Consider the following 16701-nt stretch of genomic DNA (forward strand, 5'->3'; position numbering starts at 1 on the left):
GGCCGAGTACCCAGTAGTTACCGAGTACTTGGTACGTTTCTAAAAGAGTATTTAGTCATTTTAGTTGAAGAATGTGTTTATTTTTCATCGGGAGGATGAGTGAGGCGGGGATGAGTGATTTTTGCTTATTTAGAGAACTGTTTTTACCTTTATAATTTTTTAAAAGGATATCCTTTCAATTGTTTTATTCTTTTTCATATGGGGGATGTTGCAGCGGGATTTCCCATTTGTTCTAGATCAGGGCTCTCCAACTTACGACCCGTGGGCCGGATCCGGCCCACGAACAGATTTTATCCGGCCTGCGGGAAGATTACAAACTTTTTTCTGGGAGACAGTCTTGTTGGAAATGTAATTGAGATATTAATTTTAATTACAAATAATTACTTTTTACCGTTAATTTAAATCATTTTTTAATCCTTTTTTACCATTAATTATGTTTGCAGCACCCAATTCTCTGTTTGCTCTTTCAGAGAATAAATCTCTTTTCTCCATGCCACATTCTCTCGTTAGTCCCCTGACATTGGGCTTTTCCTGGCCCCAGGAAAAACAAGTGCTCTATTTTACAGTTCTCTACCAGAAAAAGACTTTCTTAAAAATTCATGCTAGAGCTATGTTTTCTGTTTTTGCATCCACTTACAAGCGTGAACAGACATTTTCAAAATTATGTTGAATCTAAGTATAGATTTTCTTTATCATACGATCATTTAAAATCACTCTTAATGATCGGACCTACAAAGTTTTTCCCTGAATGGACTGAAATTTTTAGCAATAAACAAATGCAATCTTCTCATTAATTTTTAAATTTTTTTAAAAAGCTTTACACTTGCGTTCTTGTTTATTTCCAAATTTTTAATTGTCATTAATTCAGTAAAATAAATTTGTAGTACATTACAATCATTTTGTCTTGCATCACTCACTCATTAGCCTTTTTCAGTTCCCTGAACTATTCTAAATTTTCCAAGACTCCCTATCGTTATATTGTTAGGGATTTACGGGCACATAAAATGTAATTTAATTTAGCTAACAGCAAATATGTATATAAGGAAAAAAAGCAACTCAGAAGCAAGCCTAGAAATTTTCAAAAATCACCACTAAGTGCTTAATTAAACTGAGCTTAAAAATAAGTTGGACTGGCCCGCCTCACCTACAATAATTTACAATGTGGTTCTAGATTGGTAGTTAGTTTTTTAAATTAAATATCTGAGGAAGCTTTTTATCCTTTGAGTATGGCTGAACGAACACACCACCAAGTACGGGAGAAAAACTAGTTAATAAAACAACTGCTCAGTGGGCATGAGATAAATCAAGTTGTAATAAATATATGCATTCTGACACCAAGCAGCTTAAAACATTTTCTTTTTGCTTATTTTTTCAACAAAACGGTTCAAGCACTTGATAGTTTACATAGAAATTTTTTTATTTTTTCAATTTACAAAGTTTGGACAGCACAACGTCTGTCGGATCCTCTAGTTATTTTTTAAAAATCAAAAGAAAAATCAATTATTGAATATTCATGAGACAATATTGAAGTTAACTAAAGATGTGTTAAATGATATCTGGAAATATAAAAGTGCTACTTCCAGAGCTTTGGAAGTAACACTTTTATTGGACTGGGTTAACCAGTCTAATCTTGAAAAAATTCCTTTCCTCTTTGCGTATTTGGTACAACCTATAGACTGATCTGCTGCAGTTAATCTGTGTGCATGATTTGTTTGCGTATATGCGTAATCCATTTGCAATATTGAACGATCTTTTTCTAGCTTTTATATAAACTGTTAATTTTGCTATAGTCTAAATGAATGCGAGTGCTCTTGATGTTTTTAAGTCCTATTTGCATATACTAGCATTGTTTTTGCCTAATTTGTGGATAATTCGTAAATTCGATTATCCGCAGTTACCATGCCACCCTATTCAGTGGATAATCAGGAGCTGTTTTCTTTGTTTTCTAAACTTTGAGGCAATTGATCTAATTCTAAATATTTTAGTATGTTTTCAAACTTTTCATGAATCATTTTATAGTAAATGGAACCAAATAAAAGGGCGAGACATGCAAAAATCAGTTTTTTTTAAAGCTTTAAAGCTCTATCCTATTATATGCATTGTTTTTGATATTAATTACGAATGATACAGGTAAAGTTCCATATCTATTTGGGATTGTGATTTTTGTTTCCCTTCCGCTCAAAACAATGTTTATTTCTCATTCTCACATTTAGTATGTACTATGTTTACTAAGGCATTTTTGTAAAAATGTGTTAATTATGTATTTCTAGGACATTTTGATAACAACCACATTATTGATGATGGGAGATTAAAAAGTTGCTTACACCGTTTACTTAGAGATGAAGATAGAGAACGTCAGGCAAGTCTTATGCGACAATTAAGGATATATTTTGAGCATCCAGAAAACTACAAGGTATTATTTTATTATTTTTTTTAATTTACAAAAAATAAACTAAAAGAACCCTGTTATTATCGTATCCATAATAGATGATACTCACAAAACAGAACAAAATTTTAAGCATCTTAAAATGCACACCTTGAGACCAGTTGCTTTGCATTGAGGTCATTTCAAAATTTTTAAAAATACTATTCAGAATATATCAGTATATTTGTACATAAGAATATGCAATTTAATATACGCACTATCATTCACAAATAAATGTGTTTCATATTCAAAAAAGAGTACATTATTGTGCAATTTTGCTAGCTTTGGGGTTTGCATTAATTATCATTTAAAAATTTTGAAATTGAGGTGAGAAGATGAAAAAAATTTATTTGTCAGTCAAAGAATTGTTATGTTTGCGAGGCGAAACTTTGTCCTTTTTTTTAACTGAAAAACTTATTGCTTACTTCTGAAAAGTTGTGCGTTTGAACTGCGTGGTACAGATTGGCGTTATAAAAGCAGGGCCGCCCGAAGAGGGGGGCGAGCGGGGCAAACACCCCTGGGTGCCACAAAATAAGGGGGCACCAGAGGTGCCCCTCATTTTGTGTATCATAGATACCCAAAATAGAGAATCATTGCAATGATTCTCTATTTTTTCTTATTACATGAAAATATCTCTCTCCTAGTCTCCAAAACATTCTTTTACTTTGTATGTTGTATCATTGAAGCAGATATAAATTTTGAAACTATACCTGTTTAAAATAAAACAAAAGGCACTTCTTTGTATAGTTTACACCAAATTTCTTGGAATTCAGTCCCTGCGTGGGCTTACAAGTAGGGGGGGGGGGTGAGAACAAGAACATGCTTGAGAACAAGACAGATGATGGGTTTAGGTTGACCCATGATGTCAAGAAGAAAATACTTTCAGTTTACCCCAGTAATTTCAATAGGCTGTAGCCAAGAAACCATTACCATTCTGCTAGTGAGCTTTCATATTGGTATATTTTAGGGACTTGTTTGGGGGATGTATTTTTTAATTTCAAATTTGATCATTTTGATTTACTGGGAGCCAATTCCAAAAATCATTCAGTATGTGACAGTTCCGTACTGCTTGCTTAGCTTTTGGCTTTGTAAAACAACAAATTAGGTAATATGTTTTTGTTTAGTAAATTCATGACAAATATAGGGTGAAACGAAGCAAAGTCTTTATTGAAACCACTCCTTCCAAAAATTCCAATAACACAATCTGAGCCGTATCTCTCCCTTTCGTGATGGGGCAACCATAAATCAAGTACATAGTAGAACATAATAAACTTACAAAAATTTGATGCCAAAATAAACATCTTTGTACCTACATATCGCTATTCCAATGGAACATTGACGCAACGGCTAGAAGTGATTTTACAGCAGAACCAAATATACATGAAACAACCTCATACAATGAAGCATAGTTGAGTTACTACTGCCCTTGTGGCTAAAGGTTGGAAAACAAATCTGTCAGTGTTCCTCTGTATAGAACCACTAGGATGGTTCAAAAATACATGTAAAAAACAAAGGTTCTCGTAGATAACAGGACATCCCTCAATATTTTTAGACTTGTGGAAAGTAATATACTGGAAGAATTTTAGCCTCCCATTTCAGTCGAAAGAGGGTGCTCAACAGCCTCCTCTAAACTTCATAAAGTATGGGGAGGGGGGTTAAAAAATACATTGGACTGAAAAAACAATGCTACATATTATAATATACACAAGTAATATGCATATAAATTGCAATAAAGTAATTATTTACAAAAAAACAGCTGGGGAAATTAAATGTTTCTAAATTTGACATTTTCTATGCTACGGCTAATGTTAAATTGGGGTCATTGAGCACCCTCTTAAAATTTGAGTAAGAAGCTAAAACTTTTACATCATAGTGCTATTAGTACGTCTAAAAAAATAGGGGGTGTCCTGGACTCTAGTTGAAAAAAGTTTTTTTGAACTACCCTAGCGACCATGTTTGGACCCAGTGACGACAATAACTCATTTTCAATTGATTTTGCAGTTACGTCAATGTTCCACCAGAACAGCGATATATAAAAGCTGGTATTAAATTGGAACAAGAAGTCAAGAGACATTGAATCTCTTAATTAAATGAATCATTGAATTTCTTGAAAAGAATCATTGGATGAGTCCAGATCGAATTTTGATGTAATTAATTTTGAAAAACACATTTCCTATTTATAATCTACAAATCATTTATTCCTGTTCTTAATCTGATCAATATGAGTAACTAATTCAGTTTTAATTGTTTGTTTTTTATCTTGTGGATTAACATTTTACAAGATAAATATTTGACTTTTTAACATTTCTGTTTTCGAAAAGTTTTTGGGGCATTAATTAATAAATATCAGAAACATATTCATTGTGTGCACTATAATTTGTGTGATCCATAGCCTTCTGATTTTTTTGTTCATTAATATTTAAAAAATGCAAGTATGAGATGCTCACTCATATGATGCATTGGCGCTATATCTAACTTGATCTTTCTGTGTCTAGAGGTGGGAGAGGGGGGTGTGCCAGGAAACATTCGCCCCGGCAACGTCAGGTCTTCAGACGTCCCTGTATAAAAGTATTCTGCTGTGCTCTATACTATAAGGTTTTTTTTTTCCTTTTTTGAAACACTTAATGTACTGCAGATATTAAGAATGCAAAAATTTTACTTTTGAGTGAGAAATTAAAATTTATAGTTAAAAGAACTTCATAACACAGTGAAAAGTTTAATGTTGCAGATGTTATTTGTATGAATTGACTTATGACCAAAATAATTCAGATGAATGTATATTTTGTGAGAAGAAAAAACAATCAAAGGTTTTCACTTAGCAAAAAAATATATGCTGCTGTTTCTTTACTGTAAGGATTTTTTTTTAAACTGTCAATGGGGTGTTGTGCTCGATCATTGGAAAATTTCGTTAGGTATCTCATGGTTAGACTTGTTTTAAATTCTGGTTTTTGTAATATGCTTAATTTCTTGTTGCTCACTGGCTGAAACACAAATATTGTGTCAATAAAATTGTTTAAATCTTCATCTACTATGACTAAGCCCATCATTGATCGTTAAAGAGAGCAGCAATACATTTGCCTAAAGATGCAGCTTGTAGTGCGCTTATATATCATCTGGATTAAATTCCTTATTTAGTCAGGATAAAACTAGTGAACTAAGAAGAAGTCTTCTTGGCCATGAATGCAAAAGTGGTGCATTTTTTGAGTTCATGAAATGTCTCTGATCTAAGAGGTTATTTCATCAATTCTTTCTAACAACGAAAAAACAAAACAAGACATGAGTGTACCATAACCCTACCAAAAAAATTGGATAAGATAAAAACAAATTATTATGATCAAAAGCAAAAAGAAACTGATAACAAAAAGTAAAATGAATGAATAACTAAAGTGAAGTTTTGAGTTCAGCACATTTTTTTTTTCAGTTCAGCACGCTTTTTTAATTGTTTTTAATGTGAAATTGTCTAATGGATGTTCATTTTTTTTTGCATTGGTGTATAAAATTAGGGGAAAAAATGCTGAATGTTTATGCAATAAAAATGAAATTTTTTTGTTTTTATGTGCTGGACAGTATATTTATAAATTCGTAACACAAGCAAAATCCATATTTTAAAATGAAAAAGTATATGAATGCCTAAATACTCTTCGTATTTTCCTATTTCAAGTAAAAACTTCATTGAAAATTGTTTCTTTTGTGAAATATGTAAGGATTTATCAAGTTTTGCACTGTAGAGCCTACAACATGAGTTTTACCAATTTTTCAATTTAATACTGAATATCTCTGTAAATCCTCATTCAAAATCAAATCAACCACCATGTATTCATAATTTTACGATTTGACTTTAGATATGCATTAAAAAAATTATGATCTGTGAGTTTTGTTGCTAGTACTTTTTGGAAAAAATATTGTGAAATGGCCCTAAATCAAAAAAATCCTTTCTGTGCATGTTCTTAAGAAAGAGTTTTTCTCAAAACAAAGTTTCTTCAAAGCAAATCTACCTTTAAGGTTGGGAACTACATTGGACTTAAGTTTCCTCATAAGCGCAAAGTTGTGAAGTGTTGAATGAAAAAATGTTCACATCATAAAGTAAAATAGTATGCAATGATCTTTTGAACCAAAAAACAGTTTGTTCCAATATTTTCCATAAATTTCCCCATTAGTGCTAATGTTAAGTTTTTTTGAACTGTTCAAAATTGACAGAAAAATTGGTGCAAATCAAAAAGTGAAATATGTAAATCAGGTTTCCTCGCCGAGATATTTTGAACAAAAAAAAGTTGGTTGAGACAAATTGATAGACCTACAAACACACATTTTCCCACTCTTCAATTGCCCACTTTCCAATCTTTCATGTATGAATATTGATTTAATTATCTTCTTTGTTTTTTGTTTCTTTTTCTGTTAGTAGCGATATTTTCTTCATTAAGCCTTGTTTATCATGCTCTTTTCTTCTTTTTCTTTTACAGGAATGTAGGCTAAAAAGAGTTGACCAGGGTTTCCGCTACGGTCGCATTTTTCGCAAAATGCGAAAACACTATCTAAATTGCGAAAATTAAGCAATGCATTTTCTCTTTTTTGCTCAAATAAAAAATAAATTAGTTTTTTTTAAATAAAGAAGAAATGTATGATCCTAGAGAGGAAGCGTGCATGGCGCTAATCAACTTAATCTTTTTTAAAATCTTAGCTAAGATGTTTAAACTACAATTAAGTTCGATAACTATTAGTCTTATCCAGCATTATGTCCCCCCCTCAAAACTGCTTTATTAGGAAGAGGGGACTGCAACGTTCTAAACGCCAATCCTTTTTCTTTTTTTATTTTATGTTTTAAAAAAATTGCTGTTGTACTTATTTCTTCAAGGATGTCACAAATGAAATATGAATTTTATTTTCAACTGGAGATGAAACACACTGAGGCATATATAAATATATGAGAATGTGTAACATTTTAGCATTTTGCTAACATTTTTCCATCAAATTTAGCTTTTATGCTAAAGAACTTTTTAACCCAGCTTAAACCCTGGAGTTGACAAATAATGCACAGCAAGATACAATCTTTGGATGACATTTTGCATCTTATTATTATGCATTACAACTCATGCTAATAAATACAATAAAGAATTATGTTTGTATACTTAAAATAGCTATGTATTTTTACTTGTTGTAAAATGCTTAGTCTAATTTTGTTTTTGTGCAGATATCTTTTGATTTGGCTTGTAACTCTTGCCACTCCACTTTTAATTGGGGAGTTTGTTCTTGAAACTTGTGTATTTTTCTTCGGAAATTAAGTTAAGATTTCTATTTGTAATTTGTACAGGATGATACCGTTTACCTAAATGATATTTAATTGAAATTTATTATTAAAAATTGGAACGGAGGGGGGGGGGGTTACTTTTTTTTACTATGTTAATGACATTAATTTATGAGTAAATGAATTTAAATAATTTATAATGAAACATTTCAATACTAATTTCTTAAATTTTATTTCTTATGTTAATTTTAGACTATTCAATCAAACAAAGAAGATATTATTTCAACCTTTGAAGACTTCATTCAATTAGGGTGAGTTTTAAAATAAGTTAAGTAAAAGTTTTCTGCATGAGAAAAATGGTCATTATTTTAATGTGCATAAAATATAACATCTGCAGGGCTAGGCAACAAACTATGGTAAAAACCATGTATTTTACTTCCTGTCCAAAATCCTTGTGACCTAAATTGTTCGAAACTATCAAAACTATGTTTTTTTAAAAAATAAAATTGTATTTTCTGAGAAAATATCAAAAAAGGAATAAAATTTACTGAAGCAATGTTTTAAGAATTAGCTGAATGGGAACATTTGAACATATATATTTAAAAGTATATATACTCATGCTATACAAACTCATACTATACTCATAATATTGACTTGAAAAATCCTCTCAGTAAAGCAATTTCTAATTGTTCTTCCTGGGACAGTGTCCCATGACATTGTTAACAAGAGTAAGGCTTCTAAAACGTTGTTGTTTTTTTTTTTTTTTTGGCTGAGGCATTTGCACTAAGATTTTGAGAGTACTCCATATTCATGGACTCTTGAATGCATTTCCTTTCTGTAATATGCCTTCATTGTGTGAATTATTCCTTGATCACAAGGTTGGATCAACAAAGAGGTATCTGTTGGTAATAAAAGGATCCTAATAATCTTTAATTTTACCTTTTGAGCATGTGCTTTGCAGTTGTTTAGGAGGAGTGGTATTTTTCTGTAAGACTGCTTGTCCCACTTTGAAAACCAATCATTGAAGATAGTGGAAGTTGCCTAATTTCTTAGGATGATAGATCTACAGTGAAATTCCGTTATAACGAATACCTATACAACGAAATTTCTATTTCAACGAACTACATTTTCAGTCTCTATATAACTGCAATTATATTATTTGAATTCCATTACATCGAAATTCCCGTTACAACGAACAAAATTTGCGGTCCCTTGAAGTTCGTTGTAACGGGATTTTACTGTAATTGTATGACTAATATGAGAAATCTCATTTCTAAAGTTAGTAATTTTGTAAAAAAAAAATTTTTTTTGAAGAAATTATCTTTTGATTGTTATTTTAGCATGTATTTAAATAAATGGTATTGCATATTTGCTTATTTTGTATTTTTTAGCTTGAATTTTGAACTAAAACAAGAATTCATTTCTGCTGTTGGCACATTAGGTGCTGTTTTAGGTGCTAAAGCTAAAAGGTAATAACTCTTTTTTAGCATTTAAAAAAGAAATGCATCCCTAACATAAAAAATGCAATAAGCCTTTTTTTCTTCTTAAATGGAAACCATGTTCAGTAGGTTCTCTTGAAAAACATAATCTGTTTTTTTGCCACCATTCCACTATTTTTCTTTTTCATCACTCATAAATCTTAGAACATTGTATGTGACTCGTTATAGCAGATCATCAGTAAGCAGTGTAAGTTATACATATTCAAGCTAGGTTTACAAACATGATTAAGATTATAAATGAAATTGTGTATTATAGTATACCATAAATCTATATTTATTTTTCTTTAAATCAGTATATTTTGTCCTTGTAATTTGTTTCCTTGTTGTACATCTTTCACATTTGGTATGATCATTTACTACTTGTAGGACTTAAATTATATCTGTTATCTATTTAAAGGCATCCTCCTTACTCTGTTAAGTTTAGATTACATTCAGCAGGAAATGCTAACAGTTGAAATAATTTCATACACTTATCTCTGACAAAAGCTTCAATTATTTCATTTTTCATTCTGCTCAATTCAACACTGGTTTTCTTAGAGTAATTTCTTCTTTTTATGTCAGGATTTTTATTTTACATAGCATTCACCAACACTATCAGTCTTTTGATTGATATACTAACAATATCAAATGAAGTTAAACAAGTCCTTATGAATATTGCTGGTGATTTATAAAATTTACTTGATTTCGATTCTGAAATACTGAATAATTATTTATGACTATTCAAGTAGTGATTTCAAATAGATTGTAAGAAACCCTGGCAGCTTGCAGTGCAGACAACTAAGCTTTCAAATCTAGACAAAGTATGAAAATATTCCTTTTGCATAGTCCAATAGTCCTTCTCCTTTTGTTCCCTGAAACTTCGAAGCACGTGTATGCAGTAATCTGCTCATTTTGTCCATCAAAATGTGTTGATTGCCATTCACTTTTCCGCACAAAGGTATTTATTTCTTATTGGACCAGTGTTTGGACTGGTGTTACCAAAGCAAATTGCACAAATACTGTCATAACGGCGTGGCCATAGTTCTTAGTGGCTGCAAATACAGCTTCAGATGGAGCAGTAAAGATATGGATTCTTACGAACTGTCTAAAATTAAGAAATTACTTTCCCAGCTTGTTTTTAATTGATCAAGTTTCTCTCTTTCAGTAAGATTATGGATTCTTTTTCCATCATAACTGCAATTCACTAAATTTGATTAATTTTTGAAGCAATTAAGTAAGCTTTACTACTATAGTTTAATAATTATAGTTTATCAGAAAGAACAAAGTCTAGCCTTTGGAGTTAAAAACAAGCATTCAATTGCAATCAAAATTTTTCAAAACTAAATTAAAAAATATATATTTCAAAGATTTTATGAACAATGGTTAATGCATTCTATAATTGCAACACAAAAAAGCTCATCTGATTTTTTTTGCGCTTTTTAAAGTTTTACATTGTCTAGTAATGTCTTATATGACTTAAAAAGGAAAACTAAAGTAATATTAAATGTATTTTTATAATGTTATCATTAAATTACGATTAACATTTGTTACGTATCGTCACCTCAGAGCAACAGTACGATATCTTAGTGTTATTCCTGGGATTAAATGTCTTAGGGTTGCTCTGAGGAGACGATATAGTATTAACTTGCACATTAAAAACCTTCCTGTCCTTGAGCCACCTCTTAATATTGCCTTTGTCATTAAAAGGAGCCAAATTAGGGGATGAGAAGATTATATTTTCATACTTCAAAACTAAGCTCCACCCTAATAGAATACAATACCACTGATGGCTTTAATTTTGAACATCTATGTTTTTTCCTCGATGTTGCACCACTAATATATACATATGCATATATAGATGCAGATGGATGTGTGCATACCAATATTTTGTAGACATTTAACCTGGAAAAAGAACATGCACTTTGTACTTTAAAATGTCTTTTTTTTAATGTTTGAAATTTCTGTTTTAGTTTGCTTGATTGGGAGTTCACTGTAATCAGTATGTCGAAAAGTGAAGAAATCAAGATTTTAATTCTGAAAGCTGTTTTTGAAGTAAACATTTCTATAGTTGAAGTTATATTTCTTATTCGATAATATTATACAAAAATATTAATCTGTAGTATAACATCACATAGAAACATTTTTATCTTATCTTGTATGTTGATTATAGTATGTTGATGTGTAACTTCTTTAGTGTAATGGTATTTCTAATGCATTGAAAATGTTGTATGAAGTTTCAAACATTTTATGAAGTTATAAAATAAGATCTTCACCATTCCTTTAGATGTTGAAGATTGATGCTGAGAAGAAAAGTATCAATGAACATGTGCCTGTAAGTTTTTTTTTCTGTAATTCACAATTTCTTAAATCTGTTTTTGGATAATTAATGTTGTTTATTTGTATGGTTTCTTTTTGTAGTTTGTGATGTCACGATTGCAGTCTGCTTTAGAAATAGCTGATGTACCTGAATTATTGATTGCAATAGTAAACGTGATATTTGAAATTGCCAATGCTTATCCATCAGTTTTCTCAAAGCATTTTAGTGTAAGTATGTTCTCTTTATGTGTAACCCATTAAAGTGACACTAAAAAGTAACTAAGTCCATTAAAGTACGAAGATTAAAGTTTATTCATGCGGTATAAAAGATTAAAATTATCTCAGCAAAATGAGACATGTAAAAATTGGTCAGTATTTTATTTATAAATCAGTTTTTAAAATATGATGATAGGGGAAAGTTTATATATTTTACTCTGGTAAATATTGTCAGAGTATTACAGTAGAAATGCATGACAAAGTGTATATATATTATAACTTTTGTAGATTAAATTTTTAAATGTTTTATTATCACAAGATAAAACTTAGTTTGACAGAAAAAGAAACAATTTTTGCTTTATAATTTACATTGATTTAACGTTTGATTAAAATTTTCTTAAAGAACAAGAAATAAAGGAAAAATAAACAAATAAACTATTGACAATATGCACAGTTAAGAGAGCAAGCAAAAATTTAAGTTATTTGAAATATTTTATAAATGTGCTCTTCCGTATGGTCAACTTGTAAAAAATTGAAAGCCTTGTAACTCGAATATTCCTTTATCATGAAAGTTTTTGTTGGATCCCAAACTGTTAAGAAGGCTGTGGAAATTTTCCATAACTCAAACTACCAATAACTCGAAGATAGGTGCGTGGCAGCAAGCGATTAGCAGGTGCGTGGGACTCTGGAGTTATTGAGAGTTGACTGTATTAGTGTAATTATGAATTATTGAACTGTCACAATATGCACTAAAATTCTGTTTTCCTCTCTTTAAAGGATACTGTGGATATTCTCATTGGTTGGCATATTGATTCTACTCAACAGCCTTCTGTAATTGAGTTTACTTCTAATACTTTGATTGGTTTTCAACAATTTTGGATTTCAGACATTAATTTTACACTCACTCTTTTGGGACAATTTCTTGAAGACATGGAATCTTATGCGGAGGTATTGAATAATAAAAAAATGTTTATTATTTTCACTCTTTAGTTTTATAACTATATTTATGTATTTTGAACTGCTGCATATTTTTTGAAAGTAATAAGTATAAAAAAGAGTGGGAGAAAGAAAGGAAAAAAATAAATCTTGGCTATTTTTATGTACATTCCAGTCTCTGCTAAGCATCTTTTGCGACTGAATTAGTGAGATATACATGTTGAAGAACAATCAACTTCTATGATTAAAAACAAAAAGATATCTTCTCAGTTTCTTTTCCCTTCATTATTGTTATAAATGTATGCTTTATTTTCATTTTCTGAGCTCTTTCTCTTTTATAGGGTTTGCCCAAGAGTAAACCTCAACCTAAAAAGTCTGTTATGTATCTTAAGGTAAATTTCTTCCTAATGGGTCAAGTTTGATTAATTTTTCTATTTCATTTTTCTCTTTTCACTAATCCATTAATATTCCTGATAAAATTTCAAAGCGCAACTGTCCCCACTTAATCAGGTAAGAGGTAAGGAATGGTTGAAAACTCTACTCATAGCAGTATAAAACTATGGAACCAAAATAGCCATATTAAGAACTTTTGACATTCCATTTTTTCTTCAAACTAATAAATGTTGAATGTGTTATAGATTAATATCCATTCCACCTCAAAAAGTAAAAAAAACAGAAGATTTTCCTACAATTAATGAAATTTTGAAATCTTCAAGGCATTTGCTATCATTTAAAAGCTTATGGACGGTTATTGCATGCTACAATGAAATATTTTAGAAAGAAGAAATATGCTTAAGGAAATCTGTTGAAGCACTTCACTTAAACTAATTTTCTCCTCCTAAAATTAAAACTCACATTTCTTTTAATATTCATTTTTGGTGCCAGTTTATTGTAAAGTATAATATTAGCATTTTTCTTAATGAAAAAGAAATGCTGGTAACAGAGCTGGTAAATAATCACCACACATGCCACCACTAAAAAAACTCTTTGTTTTTTTTCTCTCCTACCTTTCCACTCTCTGACCACATGACAAAATCTTCCATTTTCTGGTGCACTTTTGACTTTATCCTGTACAGCAGTTAGTTACTGCCCCTAAACCAGGGCTCAGCTTCAATGAGATGACATCCGCCTCCTGCTCGGTTAGTCACTATGCTAGCCTGAAGAGTTCTAATAAGAACAAAACTGCAGTCTCTAGCTGTGATAACCGGGCTGTTTGGTATATTGCATGTATTTATCCTTATGATTTGATTCCCTTGCGCAAGTAGTTTTGGAGGTAATGTTGAAAACACAGTATTTCTAGCGTCACTAAGTATGACACCAATTATGAGTCACTTTAAAATCTTTAAAATGTTTCACTTTTGGAGTTACATGAAGTATTAAGGGAGTTATGGTGCACAGACAAAAAACACCTTTGAGAAATAATACAGATGGTATTGCAATTTCTCATGTGAAAATAAAGATTTTTCTTTTTTCTGATTTCAGTGCAATAACACAAACTGGTTTAAAATTCTACCCTCAATAAGTAAACATAATATATTCATGGAAATTGGAATTCAGCTGTGGAATATTAGTCATTTAAAAACTTTTTTTAAATGGAGTATTTGAAACAAAGAGCTTAAAGTTTAGTTGAAATTTTTCTGACACAAGGGTATATTTATCTCTATCACTAAATCAGAAGTCTATTAAAGAATGATCTTTAAAATATCTTTCAGGGAACTGTCTCAGATTAACTAAATGAACTTTTTTCTTCCAGTGAAGTGAGAAATCTCTAGGTTTAAGTCTTCTTGAAAAGGACTACGAACCTAGCTGTTTGATAAGGATGTACTGTGCACATTAATTATTTCATTGCTGAAGAGTTTTCTTGTAAATACGCTATACAGTCTGAGTAAAAACTTTAAGGCCAGTAAAAAAAATTTGACAAAACGGGAAAATTAAATTAAAGATTTTAATATAATTGAATTATTAATCATTAATGTTAATTTGTAAGAAATAACACAACAGTTATGTAAAGTATGCAGTTACCAGGAAAATAGTAGTATATTCAAAGTTAATGTTTTAGCCTGAGTAACAACTTTAAGGCCACCAGTACTTCTTGAATTCTAAATGTAGATACACTGGAATAAATATCACAGCAGTTAATAAGATTGTGGAAATACTTTAACTTGTAGTTTTTTCATTAATTTCTTCGAAGTTTTGGTGCGCTTTGTGAAGATGTGGAAAGGTAAGAAGTTAACTGATGGTAAAAGAGGGCAGATTAAAGCTTTTCTGCAATGGGGATGAATAGTCGTACTATTGCAAAAAAAAGGGGGGGGGGAGATCAAAGACTACGGTCAATAATTTATTTAGATTGTAAGACAATTATGGTAAAAAAACACCAGGCGAAGACCTAGAGCTTTGTCCTCGCATGATGGAAGAAGAGTTTGAAAACTTACATCAACTGGAAAGTGCTCAACCAGGAAACTTATTCAGGCGACAGGCTGAAATGTTTGTCAAAAAACGATATATAACACGATTAGAAGGTGTGAAAGTTTTATTTACGCGGCAAAATTGGATACGCCTCAGTTATTGAATAGAGCACAAAATAGAGCTATTCGTTTCATTAAAAAAAAAATCTCTAAATTTACTTTTCGCAATTATTCACTCTTTTTGACAATTTCTTTTTTTAGATTTAGATATAATTTATCTATTTTCAGTTTCTTCCTTTTTTCATATTTTTCTCTTTTCAATTCAGGAGCTAGCTCAGTCAAAGTTGAACTTATCAAGTAGCACTGAGAGTCAACCTTGCTCTCCCGAAGAAAACCTTGCGAAAATTAAAAGTTTAATAAGGTTTGTATTTTTCTCTCAGATATCCAATAAGTGGTTTTTAATTCTAAATGTGGCAATGATTGGTTTGCTTTTCAATTTCTTAGAGTGTTAATAACAGTTCTGAAAAGTATTGGAGATTTAGTTACTCCTGATGAAAATGGTCCTCTCACTTGGACATTCGTTGTTGAGGTAAAAAGTTTTGCCAATTCTAGTGTAATTACAAGATTTTATAACTTAATAATGCACTCAAATTATATACAATTTAATAATAAGTACTTTAAGCATAATTTCTTTTTGTAGATGCTGAGAAATTTTTTGAAATATGTGATAACTACTGCTGAATATAATTATTACTATGACCTCATGACTTCAGGTATTGTGTATTTTCTAAAGAAATATTGTTTTTAAGGGGATTTCTCCTCCCCCCTTTTGCAGTTAGCTACTCAGGGCTGAAACAGTTCACAGTGACTAGAACTCATTGTAACCGCCTCAGCTTTTTATTTTAGGATTTTCCCCACCTAACCCAGGACGTAGTGCTAGAAGTTAAAAAGCCTTCCTCACCTCTGATTAGCCTATCAACTTTGTTCCTGATATTTTTTACTATCTATTCAAAATTTAATAACTGTCTCAACCATTAAATATTGTTCAATTATTGTATAGGGAATTTAAGAGCCTTTTCTCTAGGCATTCCAGAACAGCATATATGTTCACGTTGAAGTCTTGATAAAAATTAGGGAAAGATAATATATACACATACACACATATATGTATGGATTTTTTAAATGATTGATATGCTATTAAAATGTTTGACGTTAAGAAACCTTGTAATTATATATTGACCCTTCTTAAATAAAATAAATGCATATAAACTGATTTAGTTGCTTGATACGAGGCTGTTTCGTATAATAAAGATACAATAGCTCGCATTCCTTTAAAATATATATATGTATATATATATATATATATATATATATATATATATATATATATATATATATATATATATATATATATATATATGTATAAAATGTCAGTTACTTCTTATTAACTGGATTATTTATTATTTTTCAACGTAATTACCCCCGTTATCTAAACATTTGTTAAGTCGGGGTACAAGCTTTTGTATTCTAGTCATGGAAGTTTGCCGCCTGTTGTCAGAACAACATTTCAACTTCTTCTTTATTCTCAACATCATTGTGGGATAATTTTCCACCAAGATGTGACTTCAGGTAAAGGAATAAATGGAAATCGCTGGAAGCAAGGTTCGAGCAGTATGGCGAATG

The 16701-nt window shown here is 30.7% G+C and overlaps 1 protein-coding gene across 1 annotated transcript in view; it reads left to right on the forward strand.

Moving 5' to 3' along the window:
* The window catches only part of LOC129216614 (serine/threonine-protein kinase SMG1-like), a 248709-nt gene that overhangs the window by 20676 nt on the left and 211332 nt on the right, over positions 1–16701 (forward strand). Inside the window, exons 2-12 of the mRNA XM_054850834.1 lie at positions 2271–2413; positions 7920–7978; positions 9059–9136; positions 11116–11197; positions 11430–11477; positions 11564–11689; positions 12455–12625; positions 12955–13005; positions 15345–15439; positions 15523–15607; positions 15719–15791. Coding sequence (XP_054706809.1) covers positions 2271–2413; positions 7920–7978; positions 9059–9136; positions 11116–11197; positions 11430–11477; positions 11564–11689; positions 12455–12625; positions 12955–13005; positions 15345–15439; positions 15523–15607; positions 15719–15791 — 1011 coding nt within the window. The remainder of the gene's footprint in view (positions 1–2270; positions 2414–7919; positions 7979–9058; positions 9137–11115; positions 11198–11429; positions 11478–11563; positions 11690–12454; positions 12626–12954; positions 13006–15344; positions 15440–15522; positions 15608–15718; positions 15792–16701) is intronic.

This window comes from Uloborus diversus, chromosome 1 (genome assembly GCF_026930045.1).
Source record: "Uloborus diversus isolate 005 chromosome 1, Udiv.v.3.1, whole genome shotgun sequence".
Taxonomy (NCBI): domain Eukaryota; kingdom Metazoa; phylum Arthropoda; class Arachnida; order Araneae; family Uloboridae; genus Uloborus; species Uloborus diversus.